Below are 21314 nucleotides of genomic sequence, written 5' to 3' on the forward strand. Positions count from 1 at the left end.
CTACAACAGAGCAACTCAGTTGATTCCACAGAGACAATAGTGGAAATCACAGTTAAAAGTCGAAACACTCCAATTGGGACATTTAGCACCAGTTTATAAGTTTCTGCAATTAATCAAATTTCAATTCCAATTCAATTTTGCCTTCCAACGATTGTGAAAACAAGATAATCGTGATAAAAGTGATTATGTTTTTCTTCTTGTTTTGTGTTATAAATCCAGCGCACCCTTTTCCTTTACAGCAGCGCGCTTTCGCCGTCTTGAACCACGGACCCCAAACTTGTTTACCATGCTTTGTGGGTGTGACTTTTTTTGCCGTGTCATCACCACTCTTCATATTTATACAACCAATGTGTTTATAATTAAATTGTTTACTGGAGAACAGAGTTCTTTATAGAGCTAGCCTCTTAACTTTGCTCTCAGAGTGCACCGGATTGATGCATTTAATTTAAAATGTAGGCTACATAATGTTCTTTATGAATGCATGATGTTTCAACAGTCAACTAGTAATTGTGTTAGATAATTGCGATGTCAATATTGACCAAAATAATCATGATTATGATTTTTGCTTCAATCAAGCAGCCCTATAATTAAGTTATATAACAAGATTCCTAATCTTCTGATACTGACAAGTGATTGGAGCATCTTTGGCATACACAACTGTAAAAGTGGGAGTCCTAAAAAGATAAACATTTAACAAAAACTAACTAAATAATGGATTCCCAAAGCTCTGCCCGACACTGTAAAAAAAAAAAAAGACTGATAAAAAGAAATAATAAAAAGGGATTTTTAAAAATGCATGGATTTTGCTGAAGAGTCAACAAAAAATAATCTGTCAAGTCTTTTGAGTTCTTGAGCTACGAAGTTCAACTAAATGTATAAAGCTTGCCACTTTAATGCATCGTGCCTGTTATCAAATCCTCAGCTTTAACCGGCATGTAAAAAAAAACAAAAAAAAAACAGCCACAATAAATAATCAATGAGCAAGTCCCTAAGCTTCGTCCTGAGCCTGGATATTACCATCAAAAACAAAGTGTCTGTAGCCAAGAAATCACCATATCAATGGCACATGCCACAACAACCCTGTCCCACGCTTTCCTTCCAAAGATCATGCTAGATAAACCCCAAATAACAGAGAAATTAACAAATGCTTGACATTTGCTCAACATCCATTATTCTGACACTTCTTCAGAATTTCAAAAGGCTGAACGCATGCTTAATCAACATTCATATTCCCAGAGCGAGCCCCGGCACCATATTGCAGCCCGCCTCAGTGCTGATGAAAACGGCACATTAGGGCCCGATTCGAAAAACGTTCAGGGACTCCTCACCAGGGAGCTGTGTGTATGTATGTGTGTGTGTGTGTGTGTGTGTGTGTGTGTGAGAGTGAGTGAGTAAAAGAGAGAGAGAGAGGCTGTGTTTAGAGGGGAGGGATGCTTCACACTTTACTTTTTAAGCTTTTTCCAAAACAGAGGCATCTGCACACCCTCCTACTTCCATGGCTGTGAAAGCCATATGAGGAGTGAGCTGAATGGCATTTTAAAGAGGGGGGGGGGGGGGTAATCATTACATCCAAATTCATTCATAATACAGCACAGAAGGACACAGAGGACTCTCACATTCCCTCCCTCTTTTTCTCGCCCTCCTTACACAGACTCTCTCTGGGGACAAAGGGTGGAAAGACTGGGGTCCCCCTCTAGACCCAAGGGAAGCCAGGCAAGGCCTCAGAGAGCAGCCCATCATTTCCAATTCTAATACGTGGCAAGAGAAGGACCTGATGGGACTGATGTCACATTTTTCCCCGCGCCGACCTGCGATGAGCCCTCCCGACCCCCCCTCGCCGCCTAGCCGCGGTCCAGATACTAGGCAGGACACCACGGCTGGCTAAGAGGAGGGCAACGAAGAGAGGGCAAGAATGGGGGGTTGATATTTGCATGTCCCTCCATTGTGAGTGGGGGTAAAAAGTGACAGCACCGTGTCCAATTCTTTTCCCCCCAGAGCAGCTCGGGCCCGGCAAGAGAGGCCAGGCTGACAGATGACTCCCAACATCTGTGTTATGCAGCCGTTACAGATGAGGGACTCCACATCACAATCTCTCTCTCTGTCTGTCTGTGGGACACTCCCTCTCTCCTCCCACTACCCACACTCACAGTACAACAGACAGACTGACAGACTTTCCGTGGAAATTACCTTGAAATGGCCTTTAACAATCGTTTTGTTCAAAGTTAAAATTTTCCTCCCTTTAAGTCCCTAATCAAAAGCAATGATTATGAAATGACTTTGATTTGAATAGACCATTCAGAGATTTGAGGATAATGGCTATTCATATTGTTCTACATTATTGGAACTCAAATATGTTTTGATTGAAAAAAAAAAAAGACTAGCGCTGCAACTAACTATTATTTTCATTGTCGATTAATCTTTATGATTATTTTCTCGATTAATTGATTAGTTGTTTGGTCTATAAAATGGTGAAAAATGTCAATCAGTGTTTCCCAAAGCCCAAGATGACGTCCTCAAATGTCTTGTTTTGTCCACAACTCAAAGATATTCAGTTTACTGTTATAGAGGAGTAAAGAAACCAGAAAATATTCACATTTAAGAAGCTGGAATCAGAGAATTTTTACTTTTTTTTCTTTAAAAAATCACTTAAACCGATTAATAGATTATCAAAATAGTTGGTGATTAATTTAAAAGTTGACAACTAATCGATAAATCATTGCAGCTCTAAAAAAAAGACTATCTCAGTATGAAGAATATTTTTTCTTAAGTAAAATTATTAACACAATGACGTAATGCATAAATACGTTCCACTGTCTTCAATAACTCCTTTCAGGGTTACGTTTTAATTACAACTTGGTAAAAAAATAATATTTAGTCAGCAAAATTTAATAAAAGGATCACACGGTACCGTGATATCATCACAATATGATTTCACTTAAAGTCAATAATGGATAATACCGAATTATAGTCCACCCCTAATTGAAACTAAATACTATCAGCGTGCATTTCCTGCCGAACATTTCCACATATTGATTGGACACATGTTAGTATTTATTTTATTTAAGTAAAAATATAAGAAATAATATTTTATGATAAAATTAGCATTTAACAAAATAATAGGTCCTCTGCAACAAAAATATGGCACATACCCCCCAAAAAAATGACCACAGCCTCCACCATGACGCTGGTGGACAACACATGAATCTACAGTTCACTCAACATTGCTTGCATCATTTGGAAATCGACCCAGTGCGATGGGAAATGATTTGATATCCAGATACCTGTCTTTTCTATCTCTCTGAGTATTACAGTCAGAGAGATAGAGTGCAGCCTTGTCCACAACAAACCCTTAACCCCCCTCCAAACCCCCCCTCCCTCCTCCTGCCAGCCCCAGCCTGGCCAATATTTACGCAGTGGCAGGGCTCCCACACAGTCCGAGGGGACAGGAGGGGTGTGGGGCGGGGGTGGCTGACTGCCGTGCCTGAGCGCATGCTAAGAGATGATGGATGGCCTAGTCGATATGTTATGTCTTAAGAGCCTGATTTCCTGCCAGTCCAATCACTAACCCTCCAGAGCCCAGCTCAGCTGATTGGACAACCAGAATAATTTCGCAGGCTGTGAAAACACTGCTGCCGTGCCTGTCTGTCAGGCCCGGTGACGAGACTCAGGGATTTTAAAGAGCACGGGCCTCCCCAAGATTGGTTATGGTGAACGAAATAATAACAATAACCAGCAAGACTAAACAAAAGAGCCAGCACCTCCGGGAGAGAGAGATCGTGCAGAATTATTGGAATGAAAACGGCCCAATGTTTTCCTTTAATTATTACACCCACCAGTACCACTTTTTGAAAAACTGGCATTCGGACTGTTTGTTGAAGACAGTTTGGATTAGGAAACCAAAAGGAGAAAGGAAACTCAAAATAAACACGAGTAGGACCTCCTAGCGTCGGTGCCTAAACATACAGGATATTGGATGAACTTTATACGCATGACATATTCTGTAAAATGCTGACGGTGAGAACAAAGGCGAGCTCAAGCTCTGCTGTGTCCCCTTTGGGGACCTGATACCTTCTTCTAGATTGGTGATTAGGGCACAATGGAAGTAGGAAGCTCCAAATACATACGACTTTGCAAGTGACCTCGGCGGGATCAGCCACGGTGTCCTGGCGGCCTTGGGGGATTACACATGTTGCGTTCAATAAAGTGAGGGCCCTCAGTGTCAAGGAGAAAGGCAAACACAACCATTAACCTCTCTCTTCGATTTCTGGACGCGCAGGGCGCTGCATGGCAAAAACACTGGCTAATGCTGTGGTGGAAAAAAGCCTATACAGAAACCTGGGTGGAATTAATTAGAGATCATAAGTGGTGAATTAAATGGGGGTTATAAATATCTAACAGGAGATAAAAAAAAAAAAAAAGAGACACAGGATTAAATGATGCTGCTATGGGGAGTTGATAGACAGATGGTAAAGTCATCACTGAATTGTGCTCTCATGTATATAAATTATTATCTAAACACATATTTTGTGCATTTTGGACATTAATCATTGATTCACAATGTGCAAAGTATGGCGAAATATGCTTATGCACAGCAGATTAGATAGATAGATAGTAACTTTATTGATCCCGAGGGAAATTCAAGTTTCCAGCATCACAGTTCTATAGTGCAAAACATGTTAGTAAAAAGGCAGTAAAAAAGTTACAAAAGTACAAAAACATATACCAGATAAAAAAAATACAAGGACATGAAGAAAGCTGTTAAAAATGAGTATAGTGCAGGGTAACTCCAGTAGCTTAGTCTATGAAAGCGCACTGTGTGCATTATTATCTGTCCTGCAGATTGATGGTTTCCACCCTCTGTCATACATAAACACACACAATACGCACATGTAAAGGAAGCTCACACACAATAAATCCAGTGTGTGTAACCACTTACTTTGGAAATCTTTCCTTCAGCGTCTTCATACATTGGCGGGTGGGTCTCAGTTGATCAGTGCATCTCACGATCTCTTTATATTCAGCTCGGGAGAGCCTCATCTTCATGTGATTAGTGTGACTTTTGACTGTATATCTATCTGTACAAAAAACACAGAGTGAGAGATTTGATTAAACGGATACTCCCCTGTAGCAATATATTGGCTTTATATTAATTCCTTGGGTCTATAAACCAATTTGTATCTTTTGAAGTGCTAAATAAAAAAGTTATTATGAGAAAAGAATACATTTGTTTTTGTAGGGCTGCCTCCTCTTAGTCGATTAGTCGACTAAGTATGGCGAAATATGCTTATGCACAGCAGATTAGATAGATAGATAGATAGATAGATAGATAGATAGATAGATAGAGAGATAGATAGAGAGATAGTAACTTTATTGATCCCGAGGGAAATTCAAGTTTCCAGCATCACAGTTCCATAGTGCAAAACGCGTTAGTAAAAAGGCAGTAAAAAAGTTAGTAGTGCAAAGTACAAACAAAATATACCAGATATAAAAATACAAGGAGATGAAGAAAACTGTTAAAAATGAGTATAGTGCAGGGTAACAGCTGTGATATAAAGTGAATATAGTGCAGAAGAGACTGTTAAAAATGAGTATAGTGCAGGGTAACTCCAGTAGCTTTCCAAAGTAAGTGGTTACACACACTGGATTTATTGTGTGTGAGCTTCCTTACATGTGTGTGTTTATGTATGACAGAGTGTGGAAGTGTTAGTCGATTAGTCGACTAAGAGGTCGTTTTGGTCTTAATCGACTAAGATTTCTCTAGTCGATTAGTCGTTTTTTTATGCTTTCTTCATGTTGAATAACTATAATATAACTTATTTACAAGAAACTAATGAGCACATCTCTGGTAAACACAAGATTTAAAGTATGATTCTTTGTGGAGAAACTCAGTTTTACAGATCTGTTGATTAAATCAACTAATCGAATCAAAATCGTATGAGTGTTAGTCGACTAAGAATTGGTTTGGTCGAGGACAGCTCTAGTACCAACTCTAATTGACAGGTTCAATAAGATCACATTTTTAGCCATATTCACTTAATATAAATATATTCTCAAACTCAGTAGTATCTGCCTTTAAGCAACACAGAATAGCACTGTCTCTGAATAGACTAATGCCACATAGGTACTACATACTAATGTGTAATGTCTGTCTCTTGATTGGCTTTTATACCTGATCTGATATAATCAAGATTATTACCACACCCTTGATACATAAATGTTAGTGGCCACACAGCAATTTGCAGCTACTAAAGTAATAACAATGTTGAAGCAATGCATGCTATATCAATATAATAGTGGTGGTGGTTTTTGCAGATGTAAACACACGTGGATGTGACTGACAGCTGTCATAAAACAGCTGTAACCTGCATCGCTAACCCTGATTTTAGCTTTGTTGTCATGGAGATCACCAAATAAAACATTTCCTCTCACAGTCAAAGTGTTACTGAATGACTATTGCGTGCATCACGTTGTTAAAAATGACTCTAGAGCAGTAAATAACACGTAAAAAATGGTTGTTTACCTTTTGATTCCTTGCTGCCTTGTGGACACTTCCCGCTAGGAAGTTGAAGAGGTGACTTGTGTGTGAGCAGCGCGTTGATTGGTCGGTTCGTTTCTGGAGCTGAGTATACCGGTGTGTGATTGGTTACTTTTGGCAGCGCGGAGGCGGAGCTAAAACAAGCTGCAGCTGCTGCAAAGAAATGCAAGAAATACAAAGCAGGTACTTGAAATGCATCGTCATAAGCGGTGCTCAAACGTTTACTGCTCTCAAGTCCGACTGAATAAAGAGAAAAAAAAAAAAGATTAAACTGTATGGATGTGGAAAGGTGTATTTTAGAGAGAGAGATGGAGGGAGAGACTGAGAAATAGAGGCACAGAGAAGGACATTAATTACTTCTTTATTGTTTTCTTACTTTTCTTTTTTAAATATATATATATATTGTAATTTTCTTAATGAATTGTGTATATATGTTTTTGTTTTTATTTTGTTCTTTTAAAAAAAAAAAATTATTATTGAATTGACGCTTTGGCAATATTGTTCACCTGACAGTCATGCCAATAAAGCAAATTGAATTGAATTGAATTGAAGGAGAGCTGAATGTGTATGTACAGCAATATACAGCAATTTCTGTGTCAATAATTTCATAGTTTTAACAACAGTATTAGCTCTGTGCTTTGCATACATTAAGGCACTATCTAAATGACACAAAAGACACAAAATAGTTTGTGATTTGAGAGATGTTGCCTCCCAAATAAGACATGCTCTTTTGTTTTGATCATGCTACTGCAGCCTGTAGTCCAATGCAACTTAAAACATAGGGCTTAGACATGCATTTAAAATAAACTATACATATTTAATGATTAACTAACAAAGTCTGATATAGCCTATTTGTTCCCCTGGCTTTCATTGAGCTTAAAATAAAACTTCAGTTTAGGCTCTTGTCTCTTTCTTAAATTTGAAATAAGATAAGATAAGATATTCCTTTATTAGTCCCGCAGTTGGGAAATTTGCAGTGTACAGCAGCAAAGAGGATAGTGCAAAAAACAAGATGCATCAGCTAACACAGTAAAAAATAGCTAAACAAAGTGTAACAAAATATGAACCATTTAAATAGAAGGAAGTATAAAAATAGGAGCAATATATACAGTATTGACAATAAACAGACTATTAACAAAATTGCATAATTGGAAAATGATATTGCACAGTGAGAATGAATAAATGAATGAAATTCCACCTGAAAATATCAGGTTATTATAAATAATTGCAAATCTTAACAGAAAGACCCTGTTAAGTGTTTTCATCATTAATTACATTTTTATTATGTTACACCTCCGGAATACAACATTTGAAACTGCTGATAAAACTGCTTAGTTTCCAATTAAATGCAGTGTTTACGTTTTCTTTACAGGAAACGTGAAATTCCACTGCAGTGACACATCATTAATGTGTATATATTGTATTCTGCAGGCAGGAATTCTGCCCCCCCCTGAGAGAATATGGGTCCAGGCTTTCCTTAATTATTTCCTACATCCTGCAGGATTTTTTGTGGGCCATCCCCAGCTGTGGGTCCCCAGAATCATCAACACCTTTCACCTCACCAGTGAAGGTAGAGCTCTAAATGCCCCCGGCAGGAATATGTAAATTAGGCCAAGGATGATGATGTACTGTGGAAAAGATTTGTAAAACATACAAGAATAATGTTGAATTCATAAAGGATAAATGTTTGCTCTGCCTACAGTTGTTACTCCAAACTGTTTGCATTTCAATTGCAATAGCTATCTAATAGTTGCAAATGCAAACTGATATTTGAGGAGTCAATAGTCAATTAATGATTCATTGTGTTTCTTTATTTCCCTCTGAACCATATGGCTGCTTCTGTCTGGAGTGTTGATTTTAGACGACACTTAGATAGGACTAAAATCTTTAAGACCTAATTTGTCAAATACATCCCTTGAGATCAATATAATTTTACAATGGCATTGTTGTGTAATTAGTCTCTGAACAGTGCTAAACCTCAGTGTACCCTAATAGATTTTCTCTTTAACCTTCCCTCTTTACAGACCAATTCAGGAAGGTGTCAGAGTCATTTTATGGTGAGTTTCACATTTTACTATTATTTTTTATTTTTCAAAAATCATCCCCACAAATAATTAGCTTTAAAATATGCAAAAAAAATCACACTTAAATTAGCATTATTATCTGCAAGCCAATGACGACATCACACATTTCTGTGCCAGAGTCAAACATTCCTTTGACAACAACATTGCTGGTTTCCTCCATTGTGGCCGAACAATGCATCGGTGAGCAAAAAAAGGCTCTATCTGACCTGTGGTGCATCAGAAAAATAGAGCTCATTGTTGTTGGGCAGTGTAGTATGATGTCTGAGATGAGCCGAGGTCTCGGGCTGTGTGTGTTCACCGGCACAGTCCCCTGGATCTGAAAGGGCTCAGTGCTCTGTGGTGGCTACAAAAGGGAGCTGTGTAGTGGGATTGGTATGGCCAGATAAGATCAGGGCCTCTGAGGAAGTCTGGTCTGATTGCTACAAAGGGGCTGAGGTCAGGGGCAGGAGGAGCAGTTTACTCATCTAGGTATCAGAGGATCAGGGGGGTTTGGTGGGGAGCCGCGTGTGTAATAGGTATAAAAGGATCAGTGTAATGTGATGGTATAAAAAGATAAAAATCAGAGAAGGGGTTGGAAGGCGGTGTACTGTAATGGCCCCAAAAGCGAGGGGATCAGAGATTTTTGTTGTGTGTAGGTGTCTCGTACACACACACACACCCTTGCTTTGAATCAGTTCGTGTGCATCTTTGACGGCTTTGAGAGCCACAGTGGGCTGTGAGGAGAGCTGAAGGAGAGGGGCGAGGCGATGGAAGGGGATACAGGGAAAGGATGCAGGGGGAAAGACGAGTGCTTTGGCGGCTGCGTGTAAACAGGGCAGCGGTACACACACGGTGCCGTTAACCAGCTGTGAAGCCTGCTCACAGTGGGAAATGAATTTACAAAGGATGTCTCCCTCTGATATCCAGGAGACGCTGCACTGATCTCTGCTCCACTGCTCTCGGCGCACCATTGTAGTGCTAAGCACTATGCCACTAATGGCACTTATATACCTTAATGCCTGGGAAACATTTACATTTTGCTTGCAGCAGAGGGGAAGTGTGGGGCTGTGCAGCGTGTGTGTGTGCGTGAGAAATAGCTTTTTATCGACAGCATCTCCAGTCGATGAATGTAAGATTTGTGAGGTTGTGTAATTTCCTTTACTCATCACGCAGTTTAAGGAAATTGCAAGCCCTCCCATGTCTGGCACATTAGTCCCTCCTCACCATATCCAGTGATATTACTCACCATACATAGAGAGCGTTTTGTTACACTTAGATCGTCAGCATTACTGTCATAATGTTTCTTTTTTTTTTCTTTCCATTTGTGAAGTCAGTGACTTCACTCCTCTGCACCACAGAATTGCTCTCCAATCTTCAGGGAGTCTGGGATCTCAGCTCTAAAAATCACAGTTTAAACATGAGGCAAGCCATAACCAGGAAATGCCTGTAGTATTAGCAAGGTATCGGATTCATGCGTTCCCCCCTGAACAGCATGACTGCCCCTGAAAATCCCACATCCATATTTTACATCACGGGAGACAAGACACATGTGTTTCGCCCTAGCTTTCAAAGCTGTTTTTTCCATTTATTTTATTATCCTTTAATGAGTTTAATTACAGGACACGTAATTAAATGCAATTGTGCTCACCCCAATAACACGCACAACACATGCACGTGCACACGCACACATTTGGCTGTAAATTGCTCAAAACAACATGTGCGATGTGAACAAATTTACCGGATTAACAGGGGATTGATAATATTTTGGGATTGTATTTCACTCTAAACGGCTGCACGCGGAAACAAAGGCTGCAGCCCAGGCTCATTAATCATAGTCAACGGGTTGCCTGGGTGCAATTTGCATGTCCGAGGTGGCTGCACATGCTGCCGCTCGGCCTAGGTTGCTGGATCTGCCTCGATTTGGCCAGACCGTTAACGCCGCGTCAATCAAGGATAACCCAACAGTATGACAGAGGAAGAGGGGGGAAAAAACATTTTCTCCTCATTACCCAACACTCCTTCCCCTCCCACCCTTCCCCCTGTCTGCCCAACTTCTTATTTTAGTTAGCACTAATTACACTGGCCTGATGAGAAATGAACCCATTCTGTTCCATTTATTACTGAAAGTATACATTTAAATTTTGTTTTAAAGAATTTTTTGAAATACCTGAATATTTTAAATTGATAATTTTTCCAGTATATAAATACACCTTTAAGAAGCATTAATATCATCCAAAAGTAATAATATTTGGTTTGAATGATACATCAAATAGAAGTCCAGCCTTTTAGCCTTTTAGAAAAATTTTCGGGGAATATAGTCACTTTTATCTATAAAGAAAACTTTTTTGGTTCGTCTGTATTTTTTTGTCAGTCACAGTTTGGAGCCTCTCTAAGCCATTTTAACTGCAGATAATTGGGTTGAGGCGTGATGCAAGTTCAAAATGAAGCACAATTTCACAAAGCTGTAATCTCACCACTGGCTCCATACACTGAATTCTAATTATCTCGTCATGAACTTTAAAAAAAAAAAAGAGGCAATGTTTTAATGGCTTTTTAACTCCATAAGAGGTGTGTGCGTGTACGGGATAGAAGTTGACGCGTGTGTGTGTTTTTGTGTGTCAGACACACACACACAGAGACACCCACCATCACCACACACAGACATGTGAATGCGGCTTGTGTCTGGTCTGGCCTCTCTCTACCTAGCTCTGCTGCCGAGGCTCACGCTGTGCTCTCCCCCCCCCCCATCCCCTAATATCCTGGAGGCATTTTTCTCATTATCAAATATTGTTTGATGTCTTTGTTTCTTGATGATTAACCATGGTCACCAAACACTGGTCTGGATTGTTTAAAATTTAATTTTGGGGCTCTGAAGTACCTGCGGAGGGGCTGACTGGTGGGGACACGCGTATTTTATGCATGCTATTTTTCATGCTGAAATGCAAGAGGACACACATTGAAAAACACGATAAATCCTGGAGGAGAATCATTAGTGGAATACTAGTGGTTTTTATGACCATTGTTATTCAACGCTGTATTGAGATGCAGTAAATTATTCTGTTTATTATGGGTTTATGGATTCAGTCCCATTTTCAGAATAATTATGTTGCCCCTCATTCTGCATAAATAAAACCACTCTACTTTTCTCTGTTTAAACACAAACGTAAATGCTACATATACGCACTGTAAATATTTATTTTTCACCAATATATTGTAGTTTTTGCAAATGATTTTTATGTGTGTATATTATTGTTGCTTTGATTATACTGACCGTGTATATATTTCTGTGGTAATTTGAACATCATAAAGACAAACATGTTGCCTTAGGAATCTAAGATTTATGACAGAATCGACATTGTAAGCAAACAAATAGGGAAACAACACTCTCCCCTAATGTCAGCATGTCAAAACTATATTGAATACTTGAAATATCTGTGTATTTGAGGCTGAATAGCAGCCATTGTATCGGTCTAATGATATTATCCTCTGAAATTTGGAGTGAAAGAAAAATGGCAGAAATGAGCGGTACCATTGTCTGCCCCGTTTTATTTAAACAAATTGCAAGAGCAGAAAGACGCAGACTGAGGGGGAGAACGAGCGAGGGAGAGAGACAAAAAGAGAGAGAGAGAGAGAGTGCTCTGTAAATGAAAGGTTATGCGTCGTCCCATGTGTTTGTATTGTCAATAACTGGAGAAGGCTGTCAAGAAAGTGGGGAGATAAAGGTCAATAACTCAGGCAAATGTGTTTGTATTTGTACACTCCTGCTGATAGCATAGCAAACGTCAGGGCCCGTGTCTGACACCCTGCAACAATAACACAAATAGTGGGGCTAGCACTCGAATAGTCATTATTATTGTTGGTGCTGGAAATGAGAGGGAACCTCAGCACATGGTGGTGACAGCCAGCGCGGTGTCACTCAAACGTCACTCCATAATGAAACACGCCGGAGATCAGAAAAGGCGATGATAAAGTGTAAACACAAAGAGATTATGCTGCCGGATGATTTTGATATTTGCCTTATTTTCTTGTCTCTGAATAAATACGGTCGTTACCACGTTGTTTTTTGAAGCACCCGAGACAAATGTAAATATTGGAATAATTAGGGCTGTTGGTTTTATTTATTTAGTTTGTAAAATGTAATTTTATTGTTTATTAATCTATAATTGTTCACAATATTTTAAGACTAAATTAAAAAGTGGTAATTGTGATTTTTTTTTTTTCCCAATAAAATCCCTGGTTAAGAATTTTCCAATTTCCTCTAAAAGACATCATGGCAAGTAAATAAAATTTGCGAGACTTGTTTTTGCGACACACAAGGTTAAGCTGTAATCTAAAAGCTTAATTTATTTTTCATGATACGTGTGCGAGTGTTATTTTATTCCGGAGCCATTTAGTGCATCTCTCTGTGGCCTTGAGTGTAATAAATGTGCAATTAACAGACTTAACTAATTCATGAGGAACATTGTGAAACTAACGAAGGGCATAACTACTGTACAGACGCTGCTGTCATTGGTGGATATTGTTATTGTTCTGCTTTTAATTGCTGGAGGAGGAGGAGGAGAAGGAGGAGGAGGAGGCAGCATGTTTTGAATATACGTCCTCGGTTACCATAGCGAAAAAAAATAGAAACACCGGCTCCCTCCTGACAGTTATATCTAACGTCAGAGGTACGTGGAGGTGTTATATTCTCTTGTTTAACCAGTTACCAAACAAATGACCCCTTTTAACGTACAATACAAAGAGAGCAGATATAAGTAGCGACGCCTCAAGTTACAGCGTGAAATCCTTCGGCCATTCATCTTGATCTGTGGTCAAAGAAAAGCTCTCTGTATTTTTGTGTCTCATTAACAAACAGACTTCCTTTTTTATATATATAATATCTGCTATGTTGTCACTGTGGAATCAGCATTAAATCGTGTACTTCTTTCTTTAGGAAACAGCAATAATTAAAGCCATAAATCATTTTCAGTAAATACAAAATCCTGCTTAGAATTGGTACCTCTCAGTCTGTGCTTTAAGTCTATTTAGGTGTTTACCTGAGAAGCTTTATTTTCTGTTGAATCATCAGCACACAAGCCCCGCAGAATTTGCAAACGTTGTCCTATTGTTGTGAGCAGATGAAGCAAAATGTACTTTTAGTGAGTATATAAAGTCCATAGGGGAAAGCGGATCCCTCTCCCCAGTCAGTTTGTTTGTTGCTTGTGGAGCTTCGTAGTGGTTTACATTACATATGATTATGTAAATCCGGAGCTGTTCCTGTGCATTATGGGCCAGCGCATTGTCAAGATCTTTTCTAAAGCAGTCAAGTAGCTATTTCTGAATTCTTTTATTATCTGAGAGTGCAACAAAGAAAGTCTTTTGTTCACTGTTTGCCGCACACACACACACTTGCATGCAAACACACACACACACACATAAAACGCGCACTCCTCCTGCTGCCGTCCATGACTTACTACTGTCCCCTAGTGGCGCTCGTCTCTCTTAGCTCTCCATTTCAACTTTCCACACCTCCATTCACCTGACTTCCCCTTGTCTTTGTCCCCCCCACCCTCCCCCACCCCCCTATGCGTGCCCTCTCTCTGCCTTATCATGCTCAAACATTTAAAGGCTTGATTTGTTGTATTGTATGACAGAGAGCTCCAATTATGCCTTGCTGTGTCCACAGTGGCTTTTGCCTTCAATGGAGGGCTCAAACAGTGTCAACAAAAACAGGAACCCTGATGTTTTGTGACTATTGTGAGGCCGGAGCTCGTGTCAATAAGGCATTGTTTAGCCAGAGTGCTGCACCGAAACTGCAGCAGAGAATGTTATCAGACCTGTGGAAATAGGGTGTGCGCATAATAGTGCTAAAATGTAAGTATGATTGTTTGGACAAGCCCAACACGAAATGCACACAGGGAACAGCCTTGGAGCCTTGTCACCTCTCCACACTGTTTTTTTTTTAATTTTAGCTGAGATACACACTTTGAAACAATTTTTTTGCATCTGTGACTCTTTTCATCTCGTTCTATAATTACTTCTCGGTTATTTATTCTTCTTAGAATATTTTTAGTGAGGTCAAAAGAGTACTCTCTTATGCTTGCCATCGCCGCGCTGACTGAACCTCCGCTCCCCCTCGGCTAATAGTATGCATTTTTATACTTCTTTTTGTTTTCCTTTCCTGATCGCTGTTATCCCAGCACTAATAGGTGTGATAACCTGGAACGGTGCTAATAAACAATAGGGTAAAAGGGTCAGTCTCCACTGGCGGTTTGCACGGACACACACACACACACAAGTCAAGTCACTCATGTCAAATGACCAATTATACAGGTTATGGAGGATGGCACCTCCGTCTCCAGTGCCCCGTCCCTCCTGGGATAGCTCTCCAACGAGAGGGCTATCACTCAAACCCAAACCACATTCATTCATTAGCCAGTTAAGATGGGCATCAATTATTCATTAAGAAGGTGGCCAGTGGATTATTTCTGTCAGCACTAGGCTTATTGTATCAAAGGTTGATTATGGCTTGGTTGATTTAGTATGCACTACTGTCTGTGCGATCAATCAAAATAATACATTTTAAATTTTTACTTTGAAAAATGTGTCATTAGTTGGTTTAAAACTTTCCCATCAGCATGATTACTTATTTTAGTAATACTTGTTTACACTGAGGTGCACGGCAGCATGAACTTACTCATCATTTTCTTATCACTCAGCATGATTCGACTCAAACTTGACACATCCTATGATACGGTGCCTTCTTGATTTATGAGTAAAGCATGCTCACCACCTTCCCTTTTATTCTTCCTGTCCCTCGCTGACAATCTCGTGCTCACCTCTTTCTCTTTTTTTTTCCATGGCATCATCCCTGAAATTCACACTCGCTCCACTCTGTAAAATCTTTTTATTAGAATGTTAAAAAGTCCTGTGGGGATTTTTTTTTTTTAGAGAAACTCTCGGAGAGGGGAACTAGTAAAGTAGTCATGCTAAACTGGAGGACTGACAAAGCCTTGGCCGAGACTGCTTGCATGGATTAATACAGTCCGTTGTTTCACATGAGCAGACTTGAAGTGTTAATTACATAGTAGCAGTAGTTGTAGATAGTACTCAACATTTTTGAAATGTTGAAGATAAGTTATTTTTGTTCCTCTTCTACTTTTTATACTGACATCACTTAAAAGACTGTTATTGAATGATAAAAATAATGTTTGTTTGTCTTAGAATATTATTATGTTGTCCATAAGTAATTGTGTACATGAGGGTGGTTGTCTTAATTTGTGTGATTGCCTACTTTATTTTTTATAATAGCCTCATCATAAAGACATTTTGTTGATGCAACTTTCTTCATAAAACACGTATTAACACTTATAACATTTATTTTAAATTCCTACGGTGGAAGTATTCTCTGGGCTTAAGCACAAATGTTACGACATTTTCAGAATCGGTCAAACCGTTCGGCTGAATTTGGCACATGGGATTACTGTTTTTTGTAATAGACTCCATTATATTTTAGGAAAAAAACAGTAGCCCCTTGTACCCAAATATTTCATATAATATGATGTTAGCATAACAAGTTGAATATCAAAGATATGCACCAATAGGAAGTGTAAAAAATATATTTAATTTGGAAACATTTAATAAACACAATGTTTGCATTTCCCCCCATTTTTCAAAAATCCTGACTTTGACTACTAATAAATGTGTGATTTTTTCATGTGATCTAAAAATTTCAAAGTTCTACTGTTAGATACTTTCCCAAAGTATGTCCGTACCAAATTTCAAGACTTTTGATCAATCAGAACAACTGTTGTGGCATTTTTCCTAATCATACTAAATATAGTCTTTGGGCACAAATGGGTTAAAATAAAGCGTATTTAATTATTACCTATCACAGAAATCCCTGCACATTAACCTACTTCTTTTTTTTTTTCCCTTCCTTTGACCCGCGGAATACCTTTTGAATACAAACACTAAGTAAAGTGCCATTTAAGCAAACATGTTGTGAGTGAGGCAATGTTTTAGCAAATACAGATGGAGTGTTTGGGAGATTAGCATCCTGTTACAACACATAGCAGCGCACTTGAGTTGCATGTTTGCAGGGCTTTTGGATGACAAATTTGACCTCCGACTTCGGAAAAGTTGTTCAAAGCGGCAGATAGCATTCAGCGGAGCAGATATGGTATATGTAAATATACACCAAGTAAACAATTCTTTATCAAAGAACATTTTTGTACACTTTTGTTTTGCTTTACTTTTTCCACTGAGTTTGTTATCCATTTGTCACAGTTTTCTTATAATTAGGCTTTCATGTATAGAAATTCTATTTGAATTGATATATTCCAGTGGAAGTCCACATATTGTCCTGCTATTTTTAGATGTAACGTTCTGCAGGTTTGGGCCGTATAGTATGCACTCACGGCTACACATGTACAGACACACATGCAGTAAAACCCTGATGTGTTCAGAACACTAGATCACTCCTCTTGGTGTATTTTACCCCAACCTTTCCTCCCTTCGCCAAGTGTTAAAACAATATCCAAGTGTCATGTTGTCACACGATGTCACCACTTCATATGGGTTCGAAAAATTCATTGAAGTGAAAAAAAAAAAATGTCCTGGGTGTGTCGCTGTTTTCGGAGTCATAATGAAGGATAAACATTGTGACGAGGTGACAGAGCGCAGACCTTGGACTTGGCCCTCGGCGGTTGAGCCACAGCAGGCTCTTACATGTGATGCAATGACAGCCCCTTTGAGATGGCGGGGAAATTAATTCTTGCTCCGTGTAAAGAAACTATTCATAACCGCGTTTGCGTGTGAAAACATTAACAATTTTTCATACGGATCAAAGTGGCCATCTGGTTAAATTCACACAAGGCTATACCTTATTCATGCACCTCCTTTACTGCTCTCGGTGGATTTGCTTAATTTTCTGTCTTCCCTTTTTCCCCTCAGGTTTGTGCAGCACTTGCAGAGTGAGGCTCTCTCAAGAATGTGTCTAATTTAGTGGCTAAGAGGCAGATTTATACCTGTGCTAGTTATGGAGGAGGTTGCTCCCTCGAGAAGCCCAATGACTGTTTACGGGCGGCCCGACAATGCCTTAGCAGATGATGAAGCACCTGCCAGAGTTCCCCCATGTCTGCTCCATCCCTTTCTGTCTGTCTGCTCGCCTCCCTTCCTCTCGCTTTCTTTCTTCTTTCACTCTTCCTTCCTCCTCCTCTCTCTCTCTCCTTCCTGTCTCCTGCCCTTTCTTTCTTTTTCTCAGCAGAGCCACATCTCCTTCAGTTACCATGGAGTTGTGCATTTTACAACCAGCTCTCCCCAGAGTGAACCCATCTACTTACTCCGTCTACCGCTGAGAATAAGAGAGTTTTCGTCTCCATGTCCCTCCACCACTCTTCGTCTCTCCCTCCCCCTTCACCACACATGCTGGATAGACAAATCGTCAGCAACACACACTCTCTCACACACACACACACACACACACACACACACACACACACACACACACACACACACACACACCAGCGAACAGAACTGTGGTCAGGTTTTGTTTATGACAGGGAAAGGCAATATCGAGATTGTTTCAGAGTAGTGTCATCACGTGAAATGTATCGCTGTCAGGAGTGTGTTTTATATGTCTGGGCCCTTGGCTGAAGCCATTTTGGGAAACAGAAAATATCATATCGTATGACCTCCTCTGGTATAAAAGTAAACTATCAGCTGTAAATCCGATACACAACTACAGTACTGTGTGTGATGAGGAAGGGAAGTGAGTTCTCTATGACATGGGGCTCGCTAGTAAAATAAAGATCAGCTGTTTCTCGCAGGGAATTCAAATGAAGGTGTTGGGAATGAATTTTTGGAATTCTTTTATTGATATATATGAAACTAGTGCTGCAGAAAGATTGGTAACCTAACCAACTTTCTATGAAGCCTAAGTCCATAATGCATTATAAACATACTTATAATGCGTTACAGTCTGAATATAGCACTGTTAATTATAGCTATAAGCACTCATAAATATTCATAATTCCTTATAACAATAATCATAACACATTATAAAGCATTTTATAATGACTTACTGTATAAGGTCAAGTATCATAATACTTCATAATTGCCGGTCACATTAACATTTTAGATTTAATGAATTTTTTTTTATACCTCAGGAATTTCATTACTTCACTTAAAGCACCCAATGACAACTAAGAAAAATCACATTATAATGCAACAGTGATTATAATGCATTATAAAAAATATTAGAATGTATAACAACTATGGGAATTATAATTCTGTGATCCCTGCAAAAAAAGTGATATACTTGGTGATATCAGTTAATATTGCCTCGTTGTCCAAAGAACCCATATAATATTGTGTCGTGATGAAACTTGTGATTTACACTCCTACTCGTGTTTGCATCTGGACTGGAGCTGAGTAGCTGCACCTTGGGAGGAATGGGAAAACAAAATAAAGACCATGCATTTAATTTTTCTAGCTGTGATTTTCTGCTCTTTTTCTAGTATTTTTTCCACAAAAAAAGATTTTATTTAACCAAGGTTTGCTGAAAAATAATAAAAGCTCTCAGAAAACATAACCTTTACCATTTTCTCAGTTTTTTTGAAAAGTCATTTTAGAACTTATTACGAAAAAAGATGAGAAATATTGAAATTAACTTCTTTTTTTTTTACTTTTTTCCACAATAGAAAGGGCTTCTAATTTTGGCTGCCTCAAATAAATAAATATATATATATATATATATATATATATATATATATCCTGCAGTAAAACCCAGTAAAGGTTTTTCTAAATCTCCAAACACATTATTTATGTCTCTCCTAACGTCTTTTGAGTATTAAATCATCAACCAAGTCTTGGTCACAGTGCTGTAATTCTTCTTTCTCTTAAATATCCAGGCTGCATTATACTCAATGGGCCGTAACTCGTTAATGTATGTGGTATGATTTTGCACCTGTAATTAAGTGTCAGTTTATAAACACACAAACACTAATAATACCCAGAGCTTTTCTGGGCGAGCCCGGCGGTGGCAATAGCCCATCCATCAATGTCCCTAATGAGGCTCCATATAGACAAGTCAGTGGAGGCTTCCTGGGCCGCTCAGTCTTATTTTTCATGCTCACTATGATAACCACCCAAATCCCTGGTAAGATGATATCAGCCAAGATAGGGAAGATGTTAGTGTGTGTGTGTGTGTGTGTGTGTGTATGTGTGTTAGGGGTCCTGTTCAAAGTTCCCATTAACCTCACTGTCATTTTAGTGTTGGTGACGTTAATCAAAACCAACACCATTAAGTGCGAGGTGGTTAATATGGCTTCTGTTTCCAATGTCGCCATTAATAATATGATGCAGAGAGGGCCAAGTTGAGGAGCTAATGAGGTGTCACAGGTCATTTAGACCAATCAGAAGCCACCACAGGACATTAGCTAAACAAAGGCCTTGGCTCTGCTACAGTGTGCTACTGGGACAACGCAGCATGTGAGGGAGAACGTAGCTAGAGCAACAATAACACACTTATTAAGCCGGGACAAGCTTGACACCAGAACAAGGAGGTCCTTCTCTTCCCTTTCTACAGATCTTGTTTATTTATGGTCTCAGCAAACCCAACATTCCCCACTGAAGTTCTTATGCAGCTTATGAGTGATAATCCTCTTCCTGTTTATTTGAATTATAGGTCTCTCCATGTCTCTCTCTCTCTCTTAGGCTGCAGAAACAAACAGCACAGAATGTGGTCGACATGTTTAGCTAAGGGATAGATCTACAGTTTCAGAAGCTGAGGCCCTTTCGCTGCGGGACAAGGTTTGGACTGGGTCTTGGATTCTGCAGGGTGGGAGGAGGTTTCTCAACACAACATTTACAGGAGCACTGGGAGTGCTGATGACTTATTTGAGGGACTTTTGATAGCAGAGGTCAGTGCTCCTCATCGGTAACGTGTCCATAAACATGTATGTGAAAAGAAGTTTAGAATCTTTTCATAAAACTATAGTCACCAAGTACTCTCATGAACATCATGAACGGCAAGTTGTTGATAGTTTTCATTTTTGCAAATAATGTATTAAGAGCCTCACTATAATTCTCTTAATTAGTTATTAGTTTTTCTATTAATCGACCCATAACCCAATTGGGCAGTCTATAAAATGTCAGAGAAAAGTGGAAAAATTCCCATCATAATTTCCCAAAGCACAAGTTGCCATGCAAAAAACAAAAGTTATTCAGTTTCCAATCACATAAATCAAAGAAAATCAGAAAATCCTTGTATTTTAGAAGCTATAACTTGCAAATGTTTGGTATTTCCGCTTGATCAAATGTTTAAATGATTAATTGGTTGTCAAAATTGTTCATTCAGTCAAGTAATCGATCCCGATGTGCTAAATGTTTTGGGGTCTCTTACTTTTAGGACTGCAACCAAAGATTGTTTTCATTGTTGATTAATCTGTTGATTATTATCTCGATTAATAGATTAATTGTTTTTTCTATAAAATGTCAGAAAACGGTGAAAAATGTCGATCAGTGTTTCCCAAAGCCCAAGATGATGTGCTCAAATGTCTTGTTTTGTCCACAAGATGTTCAGTTTATTGTCATAGAGCAGTAAAGAAAACAGAAAACATTCACATTTAAGAAGCTGGAATCAGAAAATTGACACTTTTTTTCTTAAAAAATTACTCAAACCGATTAATCCGTTATCAAAATAGTTGGCAATTAATGTAATATTTGACAACTAA

At 39.0% G+C, this 21314-nt stretch overlaps 2 protein-coding genes across 6 annotated transcripts in view; one reads left to right on the forward strand and one right to left on the reverse strand.

The window, feature by feature from the left end:
* The window catches only part of cdin1 (CDAN1 interacting nuclease 1), a 64466-nt gene extending 57831 nt beyond the window's left edge, over positions 1 to 6635 (reverse strand). For 2 of the 4 annotated variants that reach the window (XM_074661332.1, XM_074661331.1), the window contains exons 1-2: positions 6521 to 6635; positions 4937 to 5071 (exon numbers count right to left, since the gene is read on the reverse strand). In XM_074661332.1, the coding sequence (XP_074517433.1) occupies positions 4937 to 4969 (33 nt within the window). In that variant the 5' untranslated portion in view covers positions 4970 to 5071; positions 6521 to 6635. The remainder of the gene's footprint in view (positions 1 to 4936; positions 5072 to 6520) is intronic. The other 2 variants (XM_074661334.1, XM_074661333.1) reach the window with 2 other exon arrangements.
* The window catches only part of dph6 (diphthamine biosynthesis 6), a 243021-nt gene that overhangs the window by 60978 nt on the left and 160729 nt on the right, over positions 1 to 21314 (forward strand). The gene's annotated exons all lie outside the window — the stretch shown is intronic.

This window comes from Sebastes fasciatus, chromosome 15 (assembly GCF_043250625.1).
Source record: "Sebastes fasciatus isolate fSebFas1 chromosome 15, fSebFas1.pri, whole genome shotgun sequence".
NCBI lineage: Eukaryota > Metazoa > Chordata > Actinopteri > Perciformes > Sebastidae > Sebastes > Sebastes fasciatus.